This window comes from Chlorocebus sabaeus, chromosome 16 (genome assembly GCF_047675955.1).
Source record: "Chlorocebus sabaeus isolate Y175 chromosome 16, mChlSab1.0.hap1, whole genome shotgun sequence".
Lineage (NCBI taxonomy): Eukaryota > Metazoa > Chordata > Mammalia > Primates > Cercopithecidae > Chlorocebus > Chlorocebus sabaeus.
In genome coordinates, this window is record NC_132919.1 from 73,164,031 (window position 1) to 73,187,124 (window position 23,094).

The 23,094-nt window shown below is 55.8% G+C and overlaps 1 protein-coding gene across 16 annotated transcripts in view; it reads left to right on the forward strand.

Moving 5' to 3' along the window:
* The window catches only part of SRCIN1 (SRC kinase signaling inhibitor 1), a 77,034-nt gene that overhangs the window by 12,502 nt on the left and 41,438 nt on the right, over positions 1-23,094 (forward strand). For 10 of the 16 annotated variants that reach the window (XM_073005363.1, XM_073005364.1, XM_073005362.1 and 7 more), the window contains exons 2-3: positions 16,646-16,947; positions 20,463-20,561. In XM_073005363.1, the coding sequence (XP_072861464.1) occupies positions 16,669-16,947; positions 20,463-20,561 (378 nt within the window). In that variant the 5' untranslated portion in view covers positions 16,646-16,668. Of the gene's footprint in view, positions 1-16,645; positions 16,948-20,462; positions 20,562-20,585; positions 22,784-23,094 lie in introns of those variants that run through there. The other 6 variants (XM_073005359.1, XM_073005368.1, XM_073005360.1 and 3 more) reach the window with 2 other exon arrangements.

Genomic DNA, 23,094 nt, shown 5'->3' on the forward strand with positions numbered 1-23,094 from the left:
AGCCACTTTTCCTCCCTGAGCCTCAGTGTTTGTGCCTATAAAGTGGTACAAGAACACCTCCCAGGCAGCATTGTTGAGAAGAGTAAAGAAAAAGTAGTGATGGGCCCAGACTTGGCCCACAGCAGGGGCTGCCTAATTGCAGGTACCCTTTGTATCCCCGCCTACTGCCCAGGGTTGGGCAGGCTGCACCTGGGTCCTATCTGGGTGCTGCCCTACCTTCTTAGGAGAGGGGCTATTTTCAGGTTCCATGTCCTCCAGCCCTTCTCCAGTTCTCTGAACTGCTATTCAGCCACAATCTAGGTGGGCAGCTGGGGGAGGCAGCTCTCCTTGCCACTGTGGCTGCCGCCGACTTGATGGCTTTTTAATAACTTTGCTCTGAGACAATCTGCAGAGCGCTCGTTTGTCTGCCTCTTAATTAAAATTACCGTTTTCCTAAAAGAGCAACGACACTGCTCCCCTCCCTCCCCCATCCTCGGCTGCTGCCGGGAGAAGCCAGGAGAACGCGGAGAGACTTGAAATTGGAGCCCTTTCCCTCCTTGCTCGCGTGAGTTACCCTGTTTCTCCACACAAACAGCAGAGGGGCCAAGGCTCAGCCTGCAGGGTGGGCTCAGGGGCAGTGAACCAGGCAGAGGGGGCTGGGGCAAGGGCCTCTGAGATCCGAATGTTCGTCTCTTTCACCCACCCTTTTCTGGAATACCCCCAGTGATGGGGAGCTCAGTACCTTACAAGACTTACTTTCTACCTCTGCAAAAAGGTGAAGCAGCCCCTGTCCTGGCTTTATCAACCAGAGTGGAATAAGACGTGGATGGGTTTTGAAAGAGTGCTGTGAAGGATTATTGAAATGCCTGTTGAGGGTGTAGGGGCTGGGAGTCGGGAAGAGGCCACCATGGTAGTGGACACGGGGTCAGTCCCTCACTGTTGACTCTGGTTTTGGTTAGGAGAGACCTGTGCTCCCTCTGTGGGCTTTCAGGGAATGGGGCTCATTTAGTCATTGCTGAGTTTTGAGAAAAAAAATCATCACTGGTAATAATGAAAATACTGATGGCCAGTATTTATCGGGTGCTTCCTCAGAGCCAGATGCTGGGTTGTGCACTGTACAGGCGTTAGTTCATTTCATCCTCACAACAGTCCTGTGAGCTCACGCTGCTGACTGTTTTGTGGGGGAAGAGACAGACAGACCTGAGGGGTTAAGTAGCATGCCTGAGGTCAGAGAGAGAGTCCCATTCTCTAGCAGGGTAGCCTCAGCCCTACACCCTCCCTTCCACCCCCCGCACCCCACCCCCCGCCTTCACCTGAAGCTTTGTGTGGGTCTCACCCCATTCCCTCGTGCACCTTTGCCTCCCTCTGCACTCCGGCAGCAGGGCTCCTCTGGCCCAATGCCGTGGTAAGATTCATCACCTTCCTCCCCCACCCTGTTCCTCCTGAGGAGTCCGTGCTGCAGCCAGGTGGGGGCCCCAGCAGCTCCCTTGGGTCTGGCCTCTTCCCCTGTGGGCCTTTGCCTCTGCAGCTCGGCTCCTCTTCATCACCTCCATTCCTGCTCCTCCCTGAAATGCCCTTCCCCGACAACCGCCTCTGGGCTCGCCCCTCTGATCTCCCGGAGCACTGTCAAACCTCTGGTGGCTCCTAATGTAACCTTTCTTGAACAGTCACCAGTTCTGGACATAACTAAGCCCACTAGCCTACTTTTGCTTGTGGGGGCAGCAAACTCAGTACTTTCAGGGGCAGCAAATGAGGGAAGCGATGCATGAGGATGATAGGGAATGGTGGGGACTGTGGTGAGGAGAGGGGTGCCTTCCTGCCTCTGCAGCCCGCCCTTCCTTACCTCACTTCCTGTGTTCCTTAGAGGTACTAAAATTCAAAGAAATAAAACCAAATACCATTAGCCATCCCTGCCTCCCGACAAAAAAAAAAAAAAAAAAAAAAAAAGCCTGTGCCTCAGTGTAGCCACAGTGTGATCCTTGCTAAATCATCTCATTCATCTTGGCATCCCCATATTGCCTAACACATTAAAGTAACTGTGTATGAATTGCTTGTTGAATGACTACATAACCACACATGTGCCAGGCACTGTGCTATTACACACCTTATTTCTTCCTGTCTTCACAAAGGAGGCGCTATTTTCTCCATTTTGCCATTGGGGAAACTGAGGCCTGGAGGACTGAAATGATTTGTTCAAGATCACACGTATGGCAAGTGCCCAAGGTGAGATTTGAGCCTTGACTTGCTGTGTCCTTCTGCCTGTTCTGTTTGGTCATGGGGATGCATACATGGGACACATGGCACCTGCTTTCAGTACCTGCCCCGGGTAACAGGGAGCACTTGTGTGGCTGGTGACCACCTGGTTGAAATGCACTGCTCACCTTGGGGAGGCAGGGCGGGGAAGTGAGGACTGCAGAAGCAGGAAGGGTGCAGATGCCCCTCACCCCAGCACACCCCTCCTCCCTCAGCTTCCGGTCCCATCCCAGCAGCCTGGGGATGGTGGCGTGGTGACAGGTGCTGAGCTGCAGAGATGACGGCACTGCTGATTCCCCCATAATTACTGTCTGATGAGACACAGAATTAGCCACTGCGCGAGCATGGGATGCAGACATGGGGCACTTGCAGGGAAGCAGCTGAGGGTGAGGGAGCCTCTCCTTCCAAGCCTGGGGCCCTCTGGCAGCAGAGCAGGGAGGAGGAAGGAGGTTAGCAAGGAGGAAGCACTGTGTGGTTAATATGCCTCAGATATTATCATGTGGGCTTGTGGTTTTCCAGTTCTCAGAGTGACTGGCTGCCAGACAGGGGCATCCTGGGCCTCAGGCCACTAGCCCGAGAATCCCAGGCAGAGTAGGCTGCCTACTCAGACTCCCGGGCACACCCTTTGGTGTCTAGAGCTGGGGCTCTGAGGGATATAGTTGCTGGGAGATGCTAAGATTCAGACCAGACCCCTTGAGTGACATTAGCAAGGCCAGGCACCAGAAGGTGAATGGAAGTGACTGGAAGGAGCAGTTTCAGCGGACTGGGCCAGGAACTTCACCCCTCCCAGGAGGGAGGAGTCAGGCTGGCCCCTGAGGTCTAAGGCTGGGGGAGGCCTGAGAGTTAGGAGCAGGGGGTGAGGAAGGTATGTTCTGGCCGTGGAAAAGGGCTCTTAGGCCCTGAGCATTTGTTTTTCCTGGCACACGTGCTGTGTGGGCAGGAGGGGCACTCGCGAAGACACTTTAGTAACAGAAGCAAACAGGAGTCACCTGTGCTGCTCAGACCTCATCTGGACCATTAGAGCAGTTCTGAAGGCCACCAGCCAAGAGAGGTGGTGACACAGGGCTTACCCAACAAAGGGCAGTACAGATGGCCAGCGGGGCTGGGCCACACAGGAAAGACCTGAGGGCTCATGACAGAAGGTTCCAGTTCAGGAGCCTCCACTCTGCTCCAAAGGGAGAGGTCATGACCTTCCCCCAGGTTCCCCTGAGGGCCATGGGCACAGACTGTGGTTCATTTCAAGGAAGGAGAAACCCTACAAGATGATTGGTGCTTTGGATGTAATGAGTTCTCCATTCCTGGAAGTATCCAAGACCTGACTGGCTGGAGCCCCTGATTTGCAGTTCTGTCGCTGCACAGCCTGTGGTAGGGGCTGGGAGGGCTTCATATCCAGCGCAGGTACAAGAAGGCTGCGAGGAGGTCTGTGGAAAGGTGGGTCCCCCAGAAGGTCTTTCAGGACTGTGGGACCCCCACTTCCAGCCTGGGTTTCTGTGATCTGGGGGTGGCTCTGCTTCCTCCCTCTCCTCCAGCCCTGGGGAATAGACTCTCCCTAAAAGGACTGGGTAGATGGCGCCCAAGATTAGCTGGGAAGGAGGATTGTTTCAGTGTTCTCTTCTTAGGGTGTAGGACGGACAGAGGGGACCTGTGGGACTGTGGCTGAATGGCTTAGATGAGTACTCACAGATGGCCTGGTGGCAGAATCAGTATCTTCCTCAGGGGCAACAGGGGGTAGGGGAAAGAAGAAGGACCTAGGCTAAGCACTCCCACAGTTGAGACCAGCCTCTTCCACTTAACTCTGACCTTGGACAAGTTACTCCTTCCTGAGCCTCAGTTCCTTCACCTGTAAAATAAGCGGTTTGCAACCTCACAAGGTGACTGTGAGAATGAAGAGGATGATGGCTGCACGAGCCCTTTCAGATCATCATGAATATGTGTGGGTGTTCAAGGGTTGTTATAATGACTGGGCACTGTGGCTCACGCCTGTAATCCCAGCACTTAGGGAGGCCAAGGTGGGCGGATAACCTGAGGTCAGGAGTTTGAGACCAGCCTGGCCAACATAGTGAAACCTTGTCTCTAAGAATACAAAAATTAGCCGGATGTGGTGGCACGGGCCTGTAGTCCCAGCGACTCAGGAAGCTGAGGCAGGAGAATTGCTTGAACCTGGGAGGAGGGGTTTGCAGTGAGCCGAGATTGCACCACTGCACTCCAGCCTGGGCAACAGAGCGAGACTGTCTCAAGAAAAAGAGTGGTTATCATTTCATGGCTGGTCCATATTTCCTAGAGGTTTCAGCAAGCGCGATGCTGGGTTTAAACCTCGTCACTCAAGATGGATGTGTGGATTGGAGAAGGGAGGATGGGAGTCTTTGTGTCTTTCACAGAAGGGGAGACAGTTTATTTTTCCCCTGCCTTGAAGCCTGTGCTCCACCTTCCCAGATGCTGCTCTGATGGGAGGGCTCAGGTTAGACAACAAAGAGAACTTCCACAAGATGCCCCTGGTATCTGACCAGGCCCTGGCTTCCAAAGATCCAGAGGCCAAGCAGGAGACTTGCCAAGTCTCCTACCTTCTCCAAACTGAACCGGGCTGCCTTCACCCCATCCTCCAGAGTCTCTTGGGATACTAACGGGGTGTCCCTAGAGAGAGAGAATCATGGACTGCAGATTTGGCTGTTTGTTCTTAGCTAGCTTGCAGGGTGGCAGTTAAATTAACCCATGAGGTGAGAGCTAAGCCTTGGGTCCCAGCAGTTCTGTCCTTCCCCATCAGCAGAGCTGGAAGCTGGGCAAAGGCCCTCCGGCCCCCCTCGCCCTGGTGGAGGCGTTGAGCACCTGTAGAGGTGAGATAAGGGCTGGAGGCACCCAGCTCCCAGAGGAGGGTCTCACTCATGACCATCATCCTGTTGGCTAAGCATTGGTCAGAGTGGGGTGGCCTTGAGGTTACTGGGCCGATTCCTCTATTTTAAGACATTGTGTAAACACCTCAGCAAGGGAGCCCCGAACCTAGCAAAGAGGAAAAGGAGCTGAAGATGTCGCCTCCATGAGGGACTCAGGATGGGCAAGTTCCCGCTGTTTTTCACCCCAAGCTGGAGATGCATCTACCTGGCACTTTAGCGGGCCCCAGATGCCCTGCATGAGCTGCGTGGACTGGCATGGCACCCTGTCCACGTGGCATCTAAGGTGGCAGAGTGGGGCACCCTGGTGGGCCCAGGTGTGTAGACCCCTGCATGTAGACTGTCATGAATATGTGTGGGTGTTCAGGAGTGGTTATCATGGCTGGGCGCAGTGGCTCACAACTGTAAGCCCAGCACTTTGGGAGGCCGGGGCAGGTGGATCACCTGAGGTCAGGTGGAGGGTGCAGGTGAGGTAGGCTGTGGCTGGACCCATGTCAGTGAGCAAGTACTGGGCAGCCAGGCGAGGTGCACAGGTTTGACATAGAAGCATGAGTGAGCAGATGTGTGTGCCTGGGCGATGTGTCTGACTGAGGGTGTGCTGGGAACCTGGAGGAACCCTGCTGTTTCTAGCGGCCGAGGGAGCTGTCTGAGTGCTAGGGTCATGGGGCTGGGACAAGGCCTCCTAGGAAGAGCCTCTCCCCATGAAAGGTGGTGTCACTGAGAAGTATATCAAGAACATCTGGGCAAGGCTGAGTCTCCTGCCCAATACTGATGAGCCCGTTGATGAGTACTTGGTGTTGAAAATGCTTCCCTATGGGGAGGCAGGGTGGTGGGTGGGGCTTCTACCACTCACTTCCAACAGATTGGAGTCTCTTCCCCTGGAAACAAGATGCTTCCCCCTGGGCATGCGTTCAGCCAGAGGTAGCTGCAGGGTGGGGGAAAGATCCCTTTCACACACAGAGGGGCAAAGCACTCAGGTTGGAGTGCCCCTTGGGGAGAAGGCGCTCTGGCAGCCTCCTCAGAATGATGGCAGAGCTGAGGACAGGCACCGGTCCCCCTCCCTTTCCACCCTCCAGTGTTCCCTCCTCCCCTCCTGCTTGGCCTGTGTTCCCCTTGGCTGTTTCTCCAAGGAGATGTGGAGCTGACAGGACACTTTCCCTGGGAGCTTGAGCAGCGGAGTTGCCACACAGGAGTTAGCTGGTTAACACGGCGCCGTGTGGGCACATGCCAGGGCTGTTCCCAGCCTTTCCAGCTCCAGCTTCAGACTGGGGGTGACATGCTGTCCTCCATATCTTTGTCCCCTTCCTTCCCGGGGAAGCCAATTAGCCAGATTTTCATTAGAAGCCAAAAATCACAGCCCCACAGTCCTGGGTCTGATAGAACTGCGACAGTGGGTGGAAGGAAATCGGGCTGCGGGGTAGATCAGAAGGAACTGACTTCGCTCACCCGGGGTCTGCAGTCTGCATGCCTGTTGCCTGTTATTAGCTTCTGTTTCTTCTGCTTCTGCTTCTTCTTCTTCTTTTTTTTTTTTAAAAAAAAAAAAAAAGAGCAAATGAGAGGACTGAGGCTCTGAGCGTCCCCTGACCTACTCAAGGGCACATAACTAGTCAGTGGATGCAGTGGTTTTTGGTAATGTCACAGCTTTGCCTGCTGTGTGTGAGAGAGGAGGGACGGGGGGAAGAAGGGGGATTGTATCTCTGGAATTCTGGGCAAGGGGCTGACTTGCACATTTTGCAAGGACGGGGAGTCCTGTCTGAATGTGCAGCTGGGATGCCCTGCGGGGACCCTGATTTCTGTGTGGAGAGCATCCTCCTGGGCTGGGGGCATCACTGGGCCGTGGGCCCCAGCTTATCTCCCTGGCGGCCAGCCTGCTGCGGTGTTTCTGTCTTGCTGCTGATCCTTCCTAAGGAGGTTGTTAGTCTGTGTCCTCCTGGGGCCCGTGGCCTAGGGAGGGGCTCCCCAGGCAGCTGCTTTCTGGAAAGTGGCATCGTGGAATGGAAAAAATCCATGTCCCTGAGGGCCAGGACCCCTGGGTTCCACTTTGGGCTCTGCCTTCAGCTCCTACAGATTGGGTCAGGCTTATTCTCTGGGCCTTGGTTTCCTGCCTGGGAAAGGCATCTGGCTGGAGAGAGAGCACTGTGGTTTCCCCATCACAGTGACGGGTAAGGAGGGGGCCACCGCTTCCTGAGAGATGAGAGCTGAGGGGAGGCCCCACCTCACTGCCAGGGTCTGAGAGCTGCTGTGCTGTGTGGCCTGGGGCCCTGGAGAAGGGACAACTACAAGCAGAAGGAAGCAAGGACTCCACAGTCACACAGAGCCAGTGCAGTTGGTGGAGGTGGCACCGAGGCCAAGCCTGGGATCCTTGTGAGTCCCCAGAACCCCACCCCACTCCTGATGTGGTTGGTGGGCCTCCTCACCCCACCCAATTCTGCCCTTCTGGGTGGAATGGCCCCTCTGCCGTCAGGAGGCCCCAGTCTAAGGGAGGAGAGGGTCCTGCCGTGGGAGTGCCCCGTTCTGTGTAAGTGGACACCATCAGCCTGGGATGGAAGAGCTGGGCCGGGGAAGGATCCGATGCCCCCCCACTCCCTGGGCGCCCACCCACAGGGATCTTGACCCCCTCAAATCTGCTCTTCCCATGGAAAGCCCCAGCAGCTCCACCAGTAGCAGCCAGGGCCCAGGCCCCCAGCCTCACCACTCTTCCTAGGCAGGTTCCAGTGCCTTCCCCCAGCCTGGAAGAGGTCCTTTCATTAGATTCCAACTCATTTACCAACTAAGTGACCTTCAGTAGGTTTCGAATCTGCACAAATTGGTTTGTGTTTTTCTGCCTGCACAAAGCTGTGACTGGCAATACCCCACACCCTCCCCAGCCTCCCTTCATAGCCCCATGTCCTGTGGGCTTGTGAGCTGGTGTCTTCACCCTGAGCGCTTCCTGCCCTCCCTTCCCACCAGGGCTATACCCCAGCTCCTACCCCTGCCCAGACAGTGGGTCAGGGGCACACATGTGACAGCCTCTCAGGTCCCCAAAGTCCTCCAGGGCTCCATCATCCCCCATCCCACCTGGATGCCCAGCTTCTGTAGAGCTTGGGGAGCGGGTGGTGGGATTCCCTGGGCAGGGGGATGGAAGAACCACAGGGTCATAGGCCACAGTCCTAGTCCCCCTTCTTACCCCCACCGCTGGGGAAGGGAGTCCATGTGGTGACTCAGGTTAGGTCACTCAACCTCCCTGAGCCTCAGTTTCCCTTGCTGTATGGTGAGAAAAATCAGCCTGCTCCAGACCCTTCTCCATGGTGGCTTTATAGATCAGGGCTGGGAGGTGGGGGGGGGGTGGGCAACAGGTGTGTCACCTGCCAAGAACCACCTGACACCTCTTGCCTTGTCCATCTCCCCCCGCCCCTGTCCACTACAGTGCCCAGGGAGTGAGCAGGGCCCACGCTGGGAGGATGGCCTCAATCCCCCCTGGCCTCCACTCTCTTCTCTGTCCTCCTTGTCACCCTTGGTGGGGAGGGGAGCTGGCATTCCTTGGAGACAACTTGCCTGGCCTTGCCCCGTGTCCCTAGTGCCCTGCCCCAGTCACCAGGAGTCTTTATTTTCTAGCCATCTCCTCCATGCCTTCAAGTCAGCTCCTTCTCCCAGGCCGTGTCTCAGGCCTTCTGTCCAGTGGGCTCCCTTCCCCCTTCCTCTTTGTCTTCCCTCCTAGTCCAGGCAGACTCTTCCTGAAGTGGAGCCTGACCTTCAGGGGGTGGTGCTGGGCTGGCAGGGAGTGGAGATCACTGTGGGGAGGTGCAGAGTTTCTGGCCACCCCCCCTCCCCCGTGCCAGGAGCTAGGCAGGAGCCCCCTGTCTCCAATCCTCAGTCCAGCTGCCTCCTTCCCCCTATCGCCCTTCCCCCATCACACGCCCCCATCTCCGAGGCTGTAGTTGGAGTGACAGGGAGACTCAACAGGGCGCTGGGTATTAGCAATTTGGGGGGATATTACACAGGAATGTTTACAGAAAGGCAATTGCCCGGAAAATGACTTTGGTTGCTGTGGTATGGGGCGGAAAAGATGGTTTTAGAAAACAGACACAGATGGGCTTCTGCTCCAAGGACCCACAGCCAGCCAGCCAGCAGAGGCTGAGGGGTATGGGCACATGAGGAAGGCAGAGCCAGGGAAACCCAGGGACGAGGAGGCCGATTCCTTCACTAGCCGGGGAAGCAAAGGATCCCCTCCCCTGATCCGGGTTCCCAGAGCCTCTGTCAAGCTTGAGACATATCTGGTCCTGGTTGACCTTTGTCCTCTGGCCTCCAACCTCCAAGCACACAGTGTGCTTCCCGACTGCAGCAGACACCAGCAGGATGGAGTTGTCAGGCACAATCGAAGGTGGCAGTGCCTCGGGGCTCCTCCTGGGTAACTTGGGCTCCTGTAGCATTGGCTGCAGAGGAGGGACTGGGGGAGCCTCATGCTGCCTCATGTGTTTGTGTGTGTGCATGGGTGTGGCCTAAGGCAGGTCCTCCACCCTTCCAGCTGTCTTCATGCTCCTCTCCTGCTGCCCTGCGTAGCCCCATGTCCTGTGGGCTTGTGAGCTGGTGTCTTCACCCTGAGCGCTTCCTGCCCTCCCTTCCCACCAGGGCTATACCCCAGCTCCTACCCCTGCCCAGACAGTGGGTCAGGGGCACACATGTGACAGCCTCTCAGGTCCCCAAGGGAGGGATTTTGTCCAGCCTCCTGATCTCCACAGAGAGGGTTACAGGGACCTGATTTCCAGATCTTGATCTCGGGCCTGGGGAGGACTCATGTCAGGGGCCCCAGAGAATCCTCTTCTCCCTTTCCTGAGCTGGTGGCTTCGCTCTTCCTCTACTTTGTCCCTTTGCCTCTCTCCTTCCTTCTCCCTCCCTCTCCTCTCCTCTCCCCATTCTCCTCCTCTGCAGATGACGTCATGTGTGCATGTTGCCCAGGGGTGGCCAGCGGACAGAGTAGAGGGTTACATCTGGGGTAAAGATGCCAGTTGGGGACTGGCTTGGTGGCTTATGAGATGGTGTCACTAAGATGTTGGGATCTTAATTCTCCTAATGAGTTACAGTGATCTCATATAAAGAATGTGGTGGAGGATAAAAATAAATGAGGCTCATAAATAAACGTGGAATTTGGATTGTTGGAACAAATGACAACCTCACTCTTCCCAAGCACCTGTGCCGACCTCCCAGCCGGCCACTTGGGGGCGCCCGCCACTTCCCGGCCACCCCAGCCTCAGGCCACTTTCACCTTGCACGTTTCCCAGGCCGGGCAGGCTGAGCCCAGGGTGGCAGAACCTGCCTTCCTCACCCTGCCCTTCCCCTCATTCGGATTCTGGATTTCGCCGGTTCTCGGCATCTTCCTTGTGGCTTGAATCTCAGACTCAAAAAATTTAGTCAGCCTTGCACACTGAGGTTCCTTGGAGAAAAGAGAAGCCCTGAGCCCCTCCCTTATGTCTCTGGCTTCCCCAACCCCATCCCTGGGTTGCGGGGAACCTTCAGCCCGACGCCCCTCCCCTAGGGTACCCTAGCCTTGCTTCCCTTCCCCCAGAGTTCCCTGTCTCCGTCTCTATCGCAATCCCCCATCCCTCTCCCAGCAGAACCCAGCCCTGCTGAAGACCCCTGCCCGGGTCTCTCACGCCCTTCCTGCCTGGAACAGGATGCATTGATCTGTGCAGGGCTGGCCGGTGCCTGGATCTGCTTGCTAGATTGGAATCGATCCCTGTGTCTTTTCCCTGGGCTGCTCAGGTTCAAGGAAAATCAGGGCCACTTCGAGGACTTGCTGGTGGCTGGAACAGGCGTAGGGGTAACAGGGAGGTCAGGCTGCTACGGCCCAACAAGCCCATTGCCGCTCAGGAATGTCTTTCATTGAAAACAACCTACTTTCGCCCCGCACGATGGCTCACCCCTGTAATCCCTGCACTTTGGGAAGCAGAGGCGGGTGGATCACCTGAGGTCAGGCGTCGGAGACCAGTCTGGCCGACATGGTGAAACCCCGTCTCTACTAAAAATACAAAAATTAGCTGGGCATGGTGGTGGGCGCCTGTAATCCCAGCTACTCGGAAGGCTGAGGCAGGAGAATGGCTTGAACCCAGGTGGCAGAGGTTGCAGTGAGCCAAGATCACACCATTGCACTCCAGCCTGGGCCATAGAATGAAACTCCGTCTCAAAAAAAAAAAAAAAAAAAAAAAAGAAAAAAAAAAAAAGAAAAGAAAACAACTGGCTTTCTCCACCATTGTCTTGCCAGCCTCTCACTCTGTGCCCAAAGGCAGAGTTTAGACATTAACATCCCCATTTTACAAATTAGGTTCTTAGGCTCTGAAAGGGAAGAGATTTGTAGACTCAATAAATACCTAAATTAATGAGGCTGGGTGTGGTGGCTCATGCCTGTAATCCCAGCACTTTGGGAGGCTGAGTGGGTGGATGGCTTGAGCTCAGGAGGTGGAGACCAGCTTGGGCAACATGGCAAAACCCCATCTCTACAAAACAAAACAGACCCCCAAAATAAGTTGGGCATGGTGGGACATGCTTGTAGTCCCAGCTACTCAAGAGACTGAGACTGGAGGATAGCTTGAACTCAGGAGGTCGAGGCTGCACTGAGCCATAATCGCACCACTGCACTCCAGCCTGGGCAACAGAGTGAGACCCTATCTCAAAAATAAATAAATGGATAGCCTGGGATCTCAGAAAGGTTGCTAAGACACCCAGGGTGTCTTTGGCCTGGGTTTTTCTCTCCCAACGTTCTGATTTCAAGTGCCTGGCCTGCTGAAAGAGTTAAAATCATTCCTGAGTCTTCAGAGCCCTCTAGAAGGCTGGTCACTGACTTCCCTCTCCTAAGGACAGGATGTTCCCCCACCCTCAAACAGAAGCCCAGGTTCATCCTCCCAGCTCAGCTGGGGCCCTGCAGAAAGAAGTTCAATCTATACAAAGTAGGAAGCCAGGACAGCTAGGCTACCCAAGCACTCCCTTCTCCCTGAGCCTCAGCTTACTTTTTTTGTTATATAAAAGCCAAGGATCTCAAAGGTTCTTAAACAGATTCTAAAGCTTTTCACATCAAAGCTCCTCCTTGCCACCGCCCCTCAGAGAGAGCAGATCATCTCTTCTACCCCCTACCCTCTTTCTGCCACCCCTTAGTATCTAGCTCCTGCCCGCCTCACCCCAATGGCCCCAATGCCAGAGCACCTGAGGGCTGAGCTGCGGCCTGGAGGAGGCAGTGAGGGGTAGTCCCTGCTCCCCTGTCTGTGCAGGCTGCTCACCAGCCCCTCCCCACTGCCAACTGTGAGATTTGTGGGACTGCAGTCATAAAGTGCAGCTGTGAGCTTCATGCCCTACCCTCTGCCTGCTCCAGCAGCTGGGAGCTGGGACCCTTCCCTGCCATAATCTGCCTGGGAAAACTGGGTGACCTGGGGACCCTCCCACTCCACAGTCACCACCCATCTCAGACTGGTACACTGTTTGCTCCACTCCAGACACACTGAGATCCCCCAGGAGGTAGGGAAGGAGGTGCTGGCATAAAGAGGGGGTAAGAGAGGGGATGAGGAGCTCTTTTGGCTCCAGGAAGGAAGCAGCTGGGAGATGATAATTGGAGACCTGTCCCAATGTTGTCCTGAGCCCTAGGAGGGCAGAGGAGCCTGGCTCTCTGGCATAAAGGGGAGGGTCCTTCTGGCTCAGGCAGGACTAGGCCTGAACTGTGGAGCTGGATTCCAGCAGCAATGCCATGGCAGAATCTACAAGGCCTGGGCAAAGGGAAGGCTCTTGGCCTCAGAAGGTCCCTTCCTTCTCACTTGTACCCAATGGGCTGCAGAACTCTGGCTGGTGTTGAGGGTGAGTGGAGGAGGAGGAAGGTCAGGGGTTACTGGAGGCAACCCTCTGACTTTGGTTGGAGCTATTTCTCCAGTGCCCAGGGAACCCCCAGCCTTCTCCTGGAGGCATTATTCAGGCCACTCTCCTTCAGCCACACTTCTGGCCACTGTGGGTTGCCACAAGTACTTCAAGGGCAGGGACTGGGCCCTTGGGAAGATGGCCCCAGTGTCCCCAGTCTCACTTAGTCAGGGGTTGTTTCACAAATGGCCATTATATCAGGAAACCTTTTGTACTGTACTAATGCAATATATATTTTTGTGGCTGGGCGCGGTGGCTCAAGCTTGTAAACCCAGCACTTTGGGAGGCCGAGACGGGCGGATCACGAGGTCAGGAGATCGAGAGCATCCTGGCTAACACGGTGAAACCCCATCTCTACTAAAAAAAATACAAAAAACTAGCCAGGCGTGGTGGCGGGCGCCTGTAGTCCCAGCTACTTGGGAGGCTGAGGCAGGAGAATGGCGTAAACCCAGGAGGTGGAGCTTGCAGTGAGCTGAGATCCAGCCACTGTACTCCAGCCTGGACAACAGAGTGAGACTCCGTCTCAAAAAAAAAAATATATATATATATATATATATATTTTTTATATATATATTTTTTTGTTAGCCCACTTTGAACTTCAGATTTACTTAATTAATTTATTTATTTATTTTGAGACGGAGTCTCACTCTGTCGCCCAGGCTGGAGTGCAGTGGCCGGATCTCAGCTCACTGCAAGCTCCGCCTCCTGGGTTCACGCCATTCTCCTGCCTCAGCCTCCGGAGTAGCTGGGACTACAGGCGCCCGCCACCTCGCCCGGCTAGTTTTTGTATTTTTTAGTAGAGACGGGGTTTCACCGTGTTAGCCAGGATGGTCTCGATCTCCTGACCTCGTGATCCACCCGTCTCGGCCTCCCAAAGTGCTGGGATTACAGTTCAAATTTACTTAAAAGGAAACTTTATTTCACTACTATCCCAAGGAACTATATCCATGAAATCTGGTTTGACCTTATAGTTGGGGCTTTTTCTAATCCTTATGAAAAATAAAGGTATTAAAAAAAAAAAAAAAGAGCTGGGTGTGGTGGCTCACACTTTTTTTTTTTTTTTTTTTTTTTTTGAGGCAGAGTCTCACACTGTCTCCCAGGCTGGAGTGCAGTGGCACAACCTCGACTCACTGCAACCTCTGCCTCCCAGGTTCAAGCAATTCTCCTGCCTCAGCCTTCCAAGTGGCTGAGATTACAGGCATCCACTATCACGCCCAGCTAATTTTTTGTATTTTTAGTAGAGACGGGGTTTCACTATGTTGGTCAGGCTGGTCTCGAACTCCTGACCTCGTGATCCACCTGCCTCGGCCTCCCAAAGTGCTGGAATTACAGGCATGAGTCACTGTGCCTGGTCTGTGGCTCACACTTTTAATCTCAGCACTTCGGGAGGCCAAGGTGGCAGAATCACTTGAGCCCAGGAGGTTGAGACCAGCCTGGGCAACACAGCAAGACCCCATCTCTAAAAAAAGGAAAAAATTCACTGGGCGTGGTGGCATGCACCTGTAGTTCCAGCTGCTTGGGAGGCTGAAGTGGGAGGATCTCTTGAACCCAGGAACTTGAAGCTGCAGTGAGCTATGATCACATCATTGCACTTCAAGCTGAGTGCCAGAGTGAGACCCTGTCCCCCCAAAAAAAGAAAAAGGAAGGAAGGAAGAGAAGACATAAAATAATGTTCTTCCCAAAGTCATCTCTCATGTACTTGGACCTTAGTTTGGGGAGCACAACAGAGGATGGTGACCATGGTGAGAGGGACCACCCCAGATCCAGGGCCATCATGGGGATAGCAGCAGGTCAGTGAGGAAGTCCACACATGCCATGTGGTGCTGTCAGTGTTCACTCAAGAAACAGTCATCACGGAGAGTGTGGTGGCACATACGTAACAAATATTGAGATCAAATCAGACCTCTACCATTCAGTGTTGCTTTGGGCTTGTCAGTGGACTTCTCTGAGTCTCGGTAGCCATTTCTGAAATGGGGACCATGATAACACCCCCCTGATGGGGTGTAGGGAGGCACGCAGCCATAAGGCAGGTGGTCAGCCCCTGGTGAGCTGCGGCTCTCATGCCCATGGGAGCCCTTCTTCCCTTGGTTCCGTGCAAGGTGCTGGGTTCTCGCAGACTCTGTGCCCCTGATGGACACACCCCAACATACCCAGGGAGGAGTGTGTGTGTATGTGTGTGTTGGGGGCAGGTGGCTTTTCTTGAAACCTGGCTGAATCTCCTCTTTCCTCTGTGGCTGGGCAGGGGGTGGCAGACCTGGCAGCTGTCCACAGACCTCCTGACAGTGGATGCTTGGCGGGAGGAGGCTTGTGGCAAACCTGGCTGGTTTCCAGCATTTCCAGCCCGGTCCCCTGTTGCCTTGGTCTGCCCTTGGAGGAGCCCTGTGAGTCAGGCCACACAGCGGGCAGGAGTGCATGTGTCTGCTGCAGCGCCTCATACCCCAGTCCGAGGCCACACTTGGAGTGCTGCTTTGGGGCTGGTGGATTGTGGGGCTGGTGGATTGTGGGGCTGGGGTGTGCACGAGAGGCTGTGCTTGTCTCCCTATGGACTGACTTCTGAGGGGCACAAATCTATGTTTTATGCCCAGGAATATGGCTGAGGTAGGGCCCCAGCAACTTCTTCCACCCCCAAGGGCATGGGTGACCTCTGGAACCCCTGGCCACTGGTTGCTGAGGCTGGAGAGTGGGGGCCAGCGGGGTGACCTCAGGGCTGGTGGGCATTTGGGAAGGGGATTCAGAGTTTTGCGTGGGACCTCAACCCCCGGCCTTCTCTTTCTTTTGCTTCTGTGCTGTCCTTTGTCCGCTGTATGTCTCTTATGGGTCTTAAGCTTGTGTCTGTGTCAAGAGGAGAGACTGAAGAAGGGAGGGGAGAGGTAGGGGGAAAGTCCCTGGGAAGGACTTCAGCTGTTCTGTCTGCTTCCTTTCTCCTTTAAGTTTGTTCCAAATCCATCTCTCACTGTCCTCTCTGTGCCCAGCCTCTCCTGTCTGTCTGTCTGTCTGTCTCTGGGGAGGGAAGGGAAAAGGGGTCCCACTGCCCCAGACCCTGGGCTTCCATCTCCATGGGAAACCTCAGAGCGATTTTTGCCCTCATTCTCCCCATGTGTTCCCTCCCGCCCTGGTCCTTTTTCCAGCCGGCCCCCAGCCTTGAGAATAAGTATGTCCTGGACATATGCTAGTCTGAGGGAGGAGGCAGGGCTCCCCCTACCCAACCTCGAAGGAAGACTACGAGCTCCTTTTCACGTCTTTTAGGGAGCATCTAAAAAGCACCCCTTCTTCCTTCACCTGCTGACACCAGCTTTAGGAGGGGAGGGGGTTGTGTGGTTGGAGAGGGTCTCAGGATACCTTCTACCCCTTTCATCCAAGCCCCCTCCCCTTGGCCTCAAAGGGTGGTACTCTCCCTGCGTTCATTATCGCTCCAAACCCACGGAGGAACAGGAAGTATCCAGCCCTTGTTCCTCACCCCTCCCTGGGGGCCGTGGGCTCACTTTCCACGCCATTCACCCACCTCCCCCTTCAGTCCCTAGTGGGGTGCCGGGCAGCCTCTGCCTCGCGCCAGACGCCTCTCCGCTCTCCTTAGTCCGCAGGGACCCCCGGTGGGGGATGGGCAGCCCCAGGCCGGGCGCGCTGTGACCCCGCCATGCCCCTCTCACCTCTCGCAGATCCGGAGCGGAGCAGCCCCCCCATGCTGTCTGCGGACGATGCCGAGTACCCGCGGGAGTACCGGACCCTGGGGGGCGGGGGCGGCGGGGGCAGCGGGGGCCGGCGCTTCTCCAATGTGGGGCTGGTGCACACGTCCGAGCGGCGGCACACGGTGATCGCGGCCCAGAGTCTGGAGGCGCTCAGCGGGCTCCAGAAGGCGGACGCCGACCGCAAGCGTGATGCTTTCATGGACCACCTGAAGAGCAAATACCCGCAGCACGCCCTGGCCCTGCGAGGCCAGCAGGACAGGATGCGAGAGCAGGTGAGTGGGCTCCCGGCTGCGGCTGCGGCCGCGGCCAGCGGGCAGGGGAGGGGGTCTGACCCCGTGCTCCATGCCCCCAGGCTCATTCCAACTCTGGGAGGCATCTGGAGCAGAGAGAGAAGGGGAGGAGTTGGGGAGCTGTCCCTCGGGGCAGTGGCTCTGGTTGGCCTTTTCTGGAGCCTGGGAAGGAAAGGGGTGGGGGCTTGGCCTCCAGACCTCTGCCTGCAGTCCGGAAATTGAGAGCATGTGATGGGGCAGAGAGAGCCCAGCCTCGTTAACTCAGGCTGTTTGGGTAGAACTCTTCTGGGAGGAAAGGAGAGGAGGATAGCCTTGGGGACTTGTTCTGTGCCCGAGAGAGTCCATCCTGTGGTGCAGATGAAATGCTGGCCAGGGTCGTCGGCAGCTCTGTGATATGGACTCTAAGAGAGGATCGGGCCTTGAGAGCCTCCGTGAGCTGCGTCCGATGTGTCCCCAGTCCCTGCAGCCTGCAGGAATGGAGCCCAGAACTGGAGCCTTTGACCTCTTTCCTCCCTGTTCCACCCCATGGCTTGCTGGGTGACTTGGAGCTGGAGGCCTCCTCTCTCTGTGCCTGGGTATCTCTCCTGCCATCAGTAGGGCTTAGAGAGGAGACACAGCACCTCTCTCTGGACCAGGACCTGTTTCCTTCTATAGCGGGTGGGATGGTTCCTTTTTAAACCTCCCCCAGAACCTCGGGGTCCTGAATGCATCTCTCCACCCAAGTATGAGCTTCTTGTCTGTAAGAACATGCTTTCTGGGTCTAGCAGCCTGTGTACAGTTCTGCATTGGTGAGGCGCCTGCATGGTTGATGCATATTGGCTTCTGAGACTCAGCCATTGTCCCCCTGGGTAAAGGGACTGAGGGGGGGGGGGATGCACATCCCATCAGCAGCCTTTCAGTCAAACCTGGGGTTGCGTCAGTCCCTGTCTCCCTTTTCCGGGTTCTACTGGATGTAATTGAGGATAGGGAGGAGTGTCTCCACTCCTATCCTCACTGCAGGGAACAAGACACATTGGCACATTTCTGGTACCTTATCTGCCCCCTAGTGCCACTTCCAGTTCTGTCTGGCTTTTGCCTTTTCCCAGCTCCAAAGTCCTTTTGGGAGCAGGATGCAGATCAGGGTTAGAGAGAGCTGAAGATGCAGATGTGGCCCTCACCCTCAGGGAGCCCCTCTCGTTGGGTTCCTGCTGTGTGCACGGGCTTGAGGAGAAGGGCAGGGGCATTTGTCATCTAGCTGGGGAGGGGAACAGTCAGTTGGGAGGCGGTTTAGAGGAGGGAAGATCATAGGCAGGCCTGATCAGGGAAAGCTTCCTGCAGGAGGAGGTATCTAAACTGGGCTTAGAAAGATGAAAAGCATTTGCATAGGCCTAGAGGAAAAGAATGTTGTTTTAGGAGTGGTGGGGAGTGTGGCATGGGCATAGGCCTGAGTTGATTTGGGAACTGGCCCAGAGGTCCAACTGGCTGGCAAGAAGGCTCAGGTGGGAAGTAGTGGGATGTGTGGGGGCTGAAAAAGTGGGGCAGATGGTGGTGGCTAGGATGGCTGTGGTTGCTTTTGGATGGTGAATAGCAGGGGAGAAGCGGGGCTGGAGGAGGGGAAGGAGAAGAGGAAGAGTGTATCAGGGATGATGAAGGGGAAAGGATGGACAGATAGGGGTTGGAAGAAGACCAAGTGTAGGTCTAAGGCTAAGCTGCCTGGGCCTAGAAGGCAATGACAGAAACACGTGGGCGACAGGGAGATGTTGCTGCCTTGGAGAGAAATAGGAGTGTTGGAGGGAAATGTTTGGGGGTGGGGGAGAGGAATATATGGAGACGGGTTTGAGTAGTGGGTAGGGCATTCTTGGGGATGCTCTTAAGGCACCAAATGCACCACTCAGGACTCCAGAGAGGCCGCAGGTTCAGGAGGAGAGAGTTGAGCACGGTCACAGCAGATACGAAGTGGACCTGGGATGCTGAGTGGCCATCAGGGAGGAATGGGGTCTAAGAAGAGAGAAAGCCCATGATGTTTGGGGAAAGGGGACCAGGAATGTTCTACATCCACGAGGAAGTCCCAGGGGAAAAAAGGTGCCTGGACAAGGGGCCAGCAGGAGGGTGACCAGCCCTTCAGACGTCCAAAAGGATGGGGAGAGAGAAACAGACATTGCGACTGACAGGGATCTGTGGGCGCAGAGGGTATTGAGAGCTTGTGTCTTGTGGTGTGGTAAAGTAATGGTCAATTTCAGGGGTTAGGAAGACTGGGGTTGGTAAAGGATCAGGAGCCCCAGCTACAGACTTACTTTGGGGAGATTGGGCCAGGAAAAGGATGAAAACAGCTGGGTGGAACTTCCAGGGGCAGCAGGCCTGGGAGAGAAGGTATGTCTAAGGGCCTCCTATGTTCTAGCATGTTCACCAGCACAGACTGTGGAACTCAGTAAATACTTAGGAAATGAATCAAAGCCCAGCCACCCTCAAATTCATTCCTTTCTTCTTTCACTCATTCGTTTCCCCACTTAGAGTGTAAGTGGGTAGGATCTATGGCCCATTCACTTGCAATGGAATGCTCGGTGCCTAAGCATGGTGCCAGCTCAGGCAGTGTTTGTGGAATGAATGAGAGAATGAGGGAGGAATGAATCTGAGGATGCCAAGGGGAAAGAAGGCCATGGGAAACAGGTCCTAGAGGAATCTGGAAGGATGGTCTTAGGTGTGGGGTGGTCTTGGGGAATGAAGCGGGTGGAGTCACTTCCACTAAGATACAGAAAAGAAAGATATGCTGTGGGATAGAAACAACTGGGGGAAGGCTTCTCCTGCCCAGCGGTTCCTATTTCTGTGAGGTAGGTGTGACACCTTCACCTACCTCAGGAGGGGACTAGAGCTGGGGAAGAGGAGATGGTAAGGAGCAGCTTCCTTGCCAGTGTGCAGAGGGGCATCCAAGAATTGGACACGAGGCCAGGCACAGTGGCTCATGCCTGTAATTCCAGCACTTTGGGAGGCTGAAGCAGGTGGATTGCTTAAGCCCAGGAGTTTGAGACCAGCCTAAGCAACATGGCTGTCTCTTAAAAATATATATATATATTTTAATTAGCTGGACATGGTGGTTCGTCCCTGTAGTCCTTGCTACTCAGGAGGCTGAGGTGGGAGGATCACTTGAGCCCAGGAGGTTAAGCCTGCAGTAAGCCGTGATCGTGCCACTGCACTCCAACCTGGGAGACAGAGTGAGAACCTGTCTCAAAAAAAATAAAGTGGAGATGAGGATTTCAGGAATGTCTGATAGGGAAGGCCCTGCCCTGGGCTCAGGGAACCCCCGGGTCTAACAGAAAAGGCAGACATCCAGAAACAGAGCAGGGCTCTAGTTAGAGAGATACCCAACCTAAGGAAGGGACTTGCCAGCGTCGCTAGACCCCTCTGCAGTATGAGCTCTGTGCCAAGGCTTGCCCCAGGAATGCCCTTCCCTCCCAGTCACAGTACCCCAGCGGCTCCTGCCCGCTTCCCCTAATGGGGTGTCCCCCGCTTCGCACACACAGGTTGGCGGCTGGACCGTGGACCCCGTGTGCCTCCTCAGCTCCCTCTGCTCCCACCTCCATGGCGACTCCGCCCCCTCCGGGGCTGGCCAGCCGGCCCAGGTGAGTCACCCACCTCCACCCCACCCCCCAAGCCCATGGTGGAGTTTGGCTTTGGGGAGAACTTTTTTTGGAGGGGGGGTGTTCAGGATTTTTATTTAGCAACCTTTTCTCTTTGGTGTAGGAGCCCCTACTTTCAGGAGACTTCTATGCCCCATACTCACATCTGCCCGATGTCTAATTCCCTGTCACTACCTCCCCAAGCCTGGTTGACTTTGGAGAAGGAATTTTTTGAGGGAAGATACTCAGGATTTTTAAAAAAGTTTTTGTATCCCTTTCTCCTTTAAACAGAAGTCCCCTGACCTTGCTCTGTGGGTTTTATGCCCTCCTCCCACTGAGGACCATCTTATTCCCCTCTCCACACCCTCCCCTTCATTTCTGAGCAGATCCAGCCTTCCCCAGATGTCCCACCATCAGGTAGTTCTGCATGAAGTCTCTCTCTCACCCTTCTTGCTAAGTTCATGGCTTAGTCTCTAATTTTTAAGAAGACTTGGGTATCAAGTCATCTGTTCTGAACTTATTCCCCTCTTCCTCATCAGGCTTTGATGTCCGTTATGGGAAGATAGATCTTAGCTTAGACAGGGGCACATGTAGGCAGGATACTAGGGGCCTGGGCTCCCGGCTAGGCCTGGACTCCCGGCTAGGCCTGGACGTTGCTATGGGAGAAAAATAGGCATCTGAGGCCCAAAATAGGCATCAGAGTTGCAATGGGGAGGGGACAGCCCAGGGGAGGACTTGACTTGAGGATGTTCAGCTGTAGGAGGCAGAGGAGGGATAGTGGCAGGGAATCCAGTAGAAGCAGAGTGCTCAGGTCCTTACACACCCTGCTTCCCTCAGAGGACAAAAACGCTTGGCTTTTTCAAGGAGAATGAAGAGAAAGAAAATTGTGACCACCAAGGAAATGACAGGCCTTCAGAGGGAGGATGTTTTAGCCGAGTGTAACTCAAGTCTAGTAACAGATTGGCATGCTTGGCATCACTCACAGGGCATTCAGCCCAATTTCTTTCCCAGTTCCCAAGCCCCATCTTGGCTGAACTTTGGGGAACAGGAATGTGTCTGCCCCCAAGGCTGGATGGCAAGTGGGACAGACTTGTCCTGAATGGCCAAGTGCATGGTGGAGACCAAAGTGGGGCTAGGACAGGGATGGTGATAGGACAGAGGAGGATGTGATATGCACAGGCAGGGTTGGGGTGCCTTGGCTGCCCAGAGGTCCTCCCCAGATGGAGCGTCTTGGGGCTGTGATAGGGGTTGGATGATGGACAGGAGTGAGGCTGGACTGGGTGAGCTCAGTTGTCCCAAGTCGGGGGCTAGGGGGCTGGGGATTTTGGCCTGTCCACATCTGGGATCTGCTCTGATGGGGGAAAGGGGAGCGCTTGAGCAGACCTTCTCCTGGGGCTCTGTAATTAACCAGGAAAGTGTCTGTGCATAGGATCTTGTCATCACTTGATGCTTATCACACTCCCTGCCCCTAAGGCTGAGTCAGTCTGAGGTTCCCTTTTGGCAAGTGCAGGACCAGAGACTTTGGAAAGGCCAGAACCACACAGCAGGGCAGGATCAGAGGCCATCTAGGAAACTTAGGCATACTAGGTCTCCCAGACTTGGCTAGGGATTAAGTCATGGGAGAGTTAAAGGCCAAAGGTGCACAGCGAAGACTCCGCTGGGGAGAAGCTGTGAGCGCTGAAGGTTGAGCAGGAGGCAGAACACTGTCCCCTCCCTGACCCTCCACCAGACGGGACCTTTAGGGATGGGGAGAGTGAAGAGGATCCTGGGAGGGGACCAGAGGTTGGATTCCAAGCCACAGCCCCTCCCCCGGCTTCCACCAGGCTGTCTAACCTCCCTCCCTCCTGCTGCAACCCGAGTCCCGGGCGCCGGGCCGGCGTATCGGGTGACCGCGGCGACGCAGCCACCAGCCTCCGCCGCTCCTCTGCGGGGCTGCGCCGGCGGGGCCGCGCCGGGGGAGGGGGCCGCGAGAGGGGATGTGCACGGCGGCGCGCAGCGCAGCGCCAGGTGGAGTCGCGGTTACCGGGGCGACCGGGGCCCGGGCCGGCACGGCGGCGGCCGCGGCGGCTCTCGCATTGCAGCAAAGGGCACCGGCGGCGGCGGCCGCGGCTGCGGAGGCGGCCGGGGGAGAGAAGAGCCCGGGCGGGTGGGAGTAGGGGCCCTCCCTCCCCCGCCGGACGCAGGACCTGGGGCTGGGGACCCCGCGCGTACACCTGTGGCCGCAGGTAAGGGGGAGCGGCTGTGGGGGCCGGGATCGCCGCCTCGGGTTGGGCGAGGGGCGGGGACACGGAGATGGGGGCCCGCTCCGGGGCACCGAGAGCCATCCAGGGGTGGGGGACGCCCAGGCCATTGCAGGTTCCCGATCCCTGAGAAACGCCTCCTCCCCTCCCCCACTGCATTAGGTGCCTTCGGCGTGGGCCGGCCCCCACTCCAAAATCAGGCTGGCGCCCCCTCCCCCAACCTCGGAAAGTCATGACCTTCCCGGGATGCGCCCTCGCCCCCAGCGTCCCACAGCACCCCCCCCCACCCACCCACA